At 40.8% G+C, this 6,745-nt stretch overlaps 1 protein-coding gene across 1 annotated transcript; it reads right to left on the bottom strand.

Annotated features, from left to right (window-relative positions):
* Nucleotides 1-1,017: 1,017 nt before the first annotated feature.
* On the bottom strand, nt 1,018-6,532 carry BMI1 (BMI1 proto-oncogene, polycomb ring finger). The gene is made up of 9 exons (XM_050892359.1): nt 6,400-6,532; nt 5,878-5,974; nt 5,090-5,145; nt 4,915-4,965; nt 4,541-4,649; nt 4,405-4,450; nt 3,766-3,864; nt 3,251-3,331; nt 1,018-3,163 (listed from the first exon to the last, which is right to left on the bottom strand). Exons 1-9 carry the CDS (start codon nt 6,509-6,511, stop codon nt 2,834-2,836), a joined length of 981 nt encoding a protein of 326 aa, XP_050748316.1. The 5' UTR covers nt 6,512-6,532; the 3' UTR covers nt 1,018-2,833.
* Nucleotides 6,533-6,745: the final 213 nt, after the last annotated feature.

Raw genomic sequence — 6,745 nt, 5'->3', positions numbered from 1 at the left:
TACGTACATTTGTAAGGAAACCCGCTCGCTATGTAGCTGCAAAGGAAAGCATTGTGAAACCGGGGAGGTTGACACAGCAGCTTCGCAAGTAGAACATCAAGATGCTATCTTTGATCGTCCTCCCAATTGTGCTTAGCAATATATACGCATCGCAGTGCCATCTGCCTAGGGCCAGCAGCAAAACAAAAGTTTCACATGGCAGCACAAACATCCTCGGCGGCTTCTGCAGCTCGGCAAGAGAGCTACTGAAAACGTTTGTTCTTTTTCAGACGGGAGATGTCAAATTGGGAGATGTCGAAAGTGCTGTAAGAGCTTAATAAACCTCGAAGGGAATTATCCAACTCCTGTTTCATTGCTTTATGCTTCACGGACACTCTACAAAGACCGAGAATAGTTCCGTTTTGATGCTAAAAGTTGTGATTATCAGCTACTTCCAGTACAAATAAGCGCAATTTGGTCAGTCTGCTAAGGCACAAGCCTCTGCTGCAGGTTCAGTGCTGGTCTTGGGGTGAATTAATTCAACCAGTACAGTGTGATTAACTCATATAGTTGAGGGAATCGTGCCAAGACAGACACTCGGTCGCACGGAGAGATATCTTTACATTAAAACGTATTTAGTTCCACTGAGGCTTTCAAAAGTAATCCAGAGCAGCACAGGCAGAACCTGGCACTTGCCATCACAAAGATCATGTTCTTCCCTTCCCAGCCAGTGCAGTTTAACAAGTTTGAACAGAAAGGACATAAAACCTATGGCTGACTGGGATGTGAGAACACACCATTTGCTTATTTTCAAGAATAATTCGGGGTCAAATAAAGAACAGCGAATGTTTTCCAGCCAGGCAACCAAAACAAATCATGACGATTTCTAGGCATTTTTTTTGTTATTTTAGTACTCTACTGTTCTGTTCACTAAAATCTTTTGTACACCCAGAAATACTTCCAATGAGAATGTTTGTCCTTTAACACCACATTATCAACAGAGGTCATTTGCTATTTTTCAATGAATTATCCCTTTTATTTGTTTATTTCTTTGATCAGCTATAAATGAAAGTTATTCGTGTATATAAAACTGAAGTTTTTTACTGTTGAAATTGAACTGTACATGTTTACTACAGGAAAAAATATCAACTCTTGTTTAACAAGACATTATACATCAATAAGCAATAACCTTGTGGAGGATTTGCAATCACCTGGTCTATAAAAACAAGCAGGACAAATAACAGCAATTTATATGCAAAAGTAATGATTTAATGACTATAAGCAAGACAAAGCAATAAGAATTGTGCTTCTTTTGCAGACTGGAGACAATGAAATGTTTAACTACAATTTTCCCGTACAAACATGAAACAATATCCATATAGAATAAACACCCTCACAAATGTATAACTGATGGGTGATGAACACACACGAAGTTCGACCAAAGCAAAGCACAAACTGAAAAGTGTTCTGGGCTGTTCATATTTTATGGTGGAAAAGTTCCTTCTACTGAAAAAAATAATACCCTTAGAAGCCTCTAATAAAATGCACTTATTTGCAGGCCATTAAAGAGGAGGCATTCTCCACAATTTATTGGAAATATTAAAGTACCTGTTAAATTTTAATGAAGTTAGTACTGTACCATATACATATATATTAAAACAAATTTAGATAAAATGCCTTCATCCAGCGACTTGCTGGTTCCTTAAAATTTATACCAAATAGTTTATGGCTTCTATAATGATTCCATGTGCTTTTAAAAACACAGTCCCACCACACCAAATAATAAAAAGGTAATCAAACAGGTCAAAGACTTCCATGTCCCTTAACTTTTTTTTTTTTTTTCCTTCACTGCATCACTTCAACATTTGGTAAAGTAAAAATATATCACTTGGAAAAAAAGACAAAGCCAGTAAAATCCTTTTAAGATTGCCAATTGCCTCCAGGTTATCAGAGACTTGAATGTGCTTTCCCAATACTGTAGCTCTCACACGCAAAGTGTTTCTTGCAGTATGAGCAAAGCTCAAACAGGCGGCATCTGCAAGGGTCGAACCAGTTTAGAAATTTAACAACCATATCATGAGTGCATGAAACACAATATTTTCTTTATAGTATTTATAAATATATCATACAATACTGTTTCCTGTTATGTCATATACCAATATGGCATTGTACAATAAGCATAATGCCATCTGATTCTTACAAAAGCGAATCATTTAAACAAGTCAGTAAATAAAACGGTAATACCCGCTTTTAGGCATACAGATTGTAAAACTGAAGTTTACTTTTCTTTTGATCGGTTCTGCGCAGCAACAGAGAAGTAAAAGATGCAACATAAGAATCAAAATGGCTAATACGCAAAAATTGTTATTCACAGTGACATGGCTACATATATGCATTATTCTATGCATATTCTTTCCGTTTTGTTGGATTTCAAGATGAAAAAGCACTTGCTTTCTACAGGTTCACAAAACAGCATAAGAACAATAACAATCGAAGAGAACGCAATGGAGGAGTTAGTCTGGATTAACAAACTACTTCCCGGGATTTGTATCGACTTCTGGAGACTCCCGAGTCCAGATGATGGGGACGGAAACAACTCCGCATCACTCAGAACAGGTGAAGGTGTAACTTTTGTTTGCTTCCCAGTCCTCTGAAAACAATTTACATTTCAATCTTGCGTTTCCATTAATGTCCATCCTGAATGTCACCTAGTCCGCCTTTTATAGCCAAGTTCAGTGTCACTACAAAAGAAAGCAATTTGGACGATAGTCACATGGATTAGCATCTATAAAGCTGTAATGGCATGGAGAGATCTATATAAAGGAGAGGCGAGGGCGGTAGCCTGGTTGGCACGTCAACCAGATGAAGTGGCCGAGGAGCCATTTATCGACGTTTTCCGTGCTCTGTTGGTAAAGGAGGACTGGTGGTTACTGCTGGGGCTGCTGCTGGTGCCGTTCATGGTGCTGGAGATGTGGGGGAACTGGGGGTGAGGAGACTGGACCGGCGTGCTGGGACTGGGCAAACAGGAGGAGGTGGAGGGGATGCCTCCCGCCGGGCTGCTCGCCTTGTCGCTCCCAGAGTCACTTTCCAGCTCCCCGCTATTATTCAAGCCTTCCCTCTGGTGACTGATCTTCATCCTCTTGCAAGTAGGTCGGACCCGGTATTTCAGGGGGAGAGGCCCGTTCTGCAAGGCAAAGGAGAGACCCTGGTAAGCGCCCTCCCTGGGCCACGACCCGCACCCCCCCGGGGGAGGCACGCTGGCCATACTCACCCGCCTCCAGGTATAGATGTAGGCAATATCCATTAGGGTGTAGTAGTCCTTCAGGGGCTCCTCTTCATACATCACATCGATCTGTTCAAGATACGAATCCTTGCATTAAGGACCATCCAGGCATTTACCCCTAAGCATAGGTTTGCTCTGAAGTGAACGTAGCCCCACTGCCATATGTATCAGAAAATTGAAAAAATGCTATACCAAAACCAGCAGGGAATAGGGAATTTTCATATCTATTAGATATGTTTTGAATACATTAAGGAGCAATTTCTTGCTACCTCGATATTTAGAGCATTAAAAAATTACAGTGTCACCAAACTCTCCAGATAGATAGATATTTTAAAAATAATGTTCATAATCCCATCAACCTATTGCACACACCAGAAATACTTGGTAGTTAGCACTTGCTGGAACTGGCTGTAATGAGAAAATGAGTGCTAACCAGCAGTAGCAGGCTTAAAATAGCAAGACTGATTTAAAAAAAAAACCCAACACTCTTTCCCCGTAGGTACCTGGAAGGTGTTAGGTATATCCATTTTACTCCGCAGGAACTTTCTTAGATGCATCACTGTCATTGCTGCTGGGCAGCGTAAGTATCTTTTGTCATTCACCTGATGGCATAGTAAAGAAAATCAGTCTACTGAGAACAAGCAATTAGTCCCACCAAAGTTGTACTCTAACATTTTATGTTAATTTTTAAAAAAATGCACTTTATGAGATTATGGATTATAACAATTTCTGCTGCTTTATAAAGAACAACAGAAATAAGTGGTAAATTACAGTTCAAGTAATTAAAAATGCAACAAATTTTATAAATAAAGATTTTTATCTCAGAGTAAACCTCTTTTCAGAATATATATGTATTACATATTGATTTTTTAAATTAATTAATAAATAATTTATTGCAGAATCTGACAAAAAATCAGATTCCACTTTAAGAGTAACACTGCAGGTATTTTTTATTTTTAAAAGTTGTTTACATGTACAGCTGTATGAAGATGTTTGACCTCTTCTGTACCTAGCGCCATAATAGGAGTTGTGCTTCTTTTGTTCTAGATACACATACCTATGTATTTTTTTTGAGCTACAAACCTGCCCCAAAGATGTTTGTGTGTGTTACGTTTCCTCTAGAGTAAGGAAAAGTTATTTACCTCTTCCTTTGATTTTTCTTTCTCCTTATTTCCTTTTCGTTCCAGTCTGTGAGAAGAAATGAAACAATTACAACAAATAATAAATATAGCTGCTATCAGTCAGGTAAACATAAAATATTGCCATTCTGGAACTTGCCTATTCTGGTCAAAGAATTCAATGGATAAGCTTATTATCTCGTCGTCTGTTATAATTCTTTTGTCTTCGTCAGCCACTTCTCCCCTGTCTTCATTAGAGCCATTGGCAGCTGCGCAGAAATTTCCACAATAATTTACATTTTGAAATTCAAATCAGGAAGAATGGCAATTCTCAGTAACAAGAAAAAAAAAAAATCTCCATAGTAAGATTATGAATTAAAGCTACCTAACTGTTAAAACAATTAACTTTTATTATGCTGAATTTACTTCCTAAAATTCTGTCGCGGTAATACATAATTTGTAAGTTAAAAAGGAAACAGTAAAGCATCTAGGTCAATGCCATATTTATTAAAGTTGCGAACGAGAAGCTTTTACCATCAGCCGACGGATGAGCAGCATAAAAATCCCTTCTTCTTTTCATTTCATCTAGATGGAAAAGCATATATTTTTCTTTTAGTATATACTCTGTAACTCCTGGTATTGATATAGGATAGCGGTTCTGGTTTTGTTTTTCTACTCTTCAGAAAAAAACCCTGATATAACTACTTACTTTTGAAAAGGCCTGGTACTAGCTTGTATACAATATCTTGGAGAGTTTTATCTGACCTGAAAAAAGAACAACCCCAAAACATAAAATTAAGCAGATGAAGCGATATTTTAATCCAAGTGGCAGTTCCTCATTTATAATCTTTCACAACGAGGCATCTTCTACAAAGTGGGAGGCTAGTCATAAAAAGTTAACTTACAAGACCTTGTAATCAAACTAGCACTGCTCTAAATATCGCTATAAAACAAAACTCATCTGTGCTATAACAACTGAAAAATAATTCTCCTGGACTGAAGGAAGGCCTTAAAAAGTACATGTCCTCCCCAGAAAATAAAGAGAGCGAAGAGTAATACTGACAAGAAAAAGATTTCTGAAAGGAAAAGCATGCTTTAAAGGCTTTTGCCTCTTAGCTTGGAAAGTTTCAGCAAGAGTTTTCATGACCAGGAGCTATGGCTGGAGTGAAGCATGTCTGGGAGATACAGAAAGTGGAGGTAAAAACCGTTGGGATGGTACACATGAGAATGGGGGAGAGGGAAGAGGCATTGCATCAATGGTTGGCATATGCAAAAAGAGACCAACAAAAACTTTCTGTCTCGCATCCAGAGAAATCTTCAATTTCAATCAATGACAAAACTCCAAAGAGAGGGCATACACACGAGTTAGCTTGTAAATTGACAAGTCCTTTCAGATTTAAATCGCAGGCGAAGAGATAACATCGACACGACTACCGCTGGTCTCCCCATATGAAGTAAAATAAGAGATGCAGGCTGCGCATTGCATCTTTCTCCTACCTTATATTCAAAAGCGGTCGAGTTTTGTGAACTTGGACATCACAGATAGGACAATACTTGCTGGTCTCCAAGTAACGCACGATACAGGTCTTACAGACTGTAAGTCAAACACGAAAGCCTTTTAGCGATGGTCGTAGGTGCCGCTCAGATATGCATAGATAGAGGCGCGATTTTCTAAACTATGCAAGCTAGAGCAAATCGTCCATTGTCAGCAGTGCGCTGCTTAAGCTAAACAAATACCCAAATAAGCTGCAATTACCATGAAAAGGAGACGCTTAGAGTACATATATTATTACTTTAACAAAGACCGTAGGGCCGTCGTCAGAAAAACTGCACCGCGGCCGGGCCACCTATTTCCCAGCCCGTCGGGGAGGCGGAGGGGCGGCGGTCCCGAGCACCTCGGAGCGTTTGGGCTTGGGTTTTGGTTTTGTTTGGGTTTTTTTTTTTTTTTTTGTCTTCCCGGGATGCCGGGAAAGGTGGGGAGCGGCGGGGGAACAACGCGGAGCGCCCGATCGTACTTACAGGAGTGGAGGCACTCTATGATGGTTGTTGCATCAATGAAGTACCCGCCGCAGAGCACGCACATGAGATGGGGGTTTAGCTCGGTTATTTTGATTCTGGTTGTTCGGTGCATTTTGGCGTGGCGAGCGGCGGCTCTGAAAGACACACACAGAGGACCGATCAGCGGGGACGAGCGCGGCGGCGTCCCAGGTGCCGAGATCCGGCGCGTCCCCTTCCCCCGTGCAGTCGCATCCCCCGGCGCAGGGGAAGAGAAAGCGCGGAAGGCGGCGGCGGCGGCGCGGGGCCGGGCGGCGGGCGAGGGCCGGTCCCGAGGCCGGCGGGGCGTCTCCGCACCGCCCCGCACCGC

This window comes from Gymnogyps californianus, chromosome 2 (assembly GCF_018139145.2).
Source record: "Gymnogyps californianus isolate 813 chromosome 2, ASM1813914v2, whole genome shotgun sequence".
NCBI classification, from domain to species: Eukaryota; Metazoa; Chordata; class Aves; order Accipitriformes; family Cathartidae; genus Gymnogyps; species Gymnogyps californianus.
The sequence above is the reverse complement of the archived record's forward strand: the minus strand, read 5'-3'. Positions and strand labels throughout refer to the sequence as shown.

Excerpts from the sequence above, each read along its gene's own strand:
- BMI1 (XM_050892359.1), bottom strand. The coding sequence starts at position 6,511 with ATGCACCGAACAACCAGAATCAAAATAACCGAGCTAAACCCCCATCTC. Across the intron at positions 4,966-5,089 it reads AGTACCAGGCCTTTTCAAAA|ATGAAATGAAAAGAAGAAGG; the intron begins GTAAGTAGTTAT and ends TTTTCCATCTAG. Across the intron at positions 3,332-3,765 it reads ATATACCTAACACCTTCCAG|ATCGATGTGATGTATGAAGA; the intron begins GTACCTACGGGG and ends TATCTTGAACAG.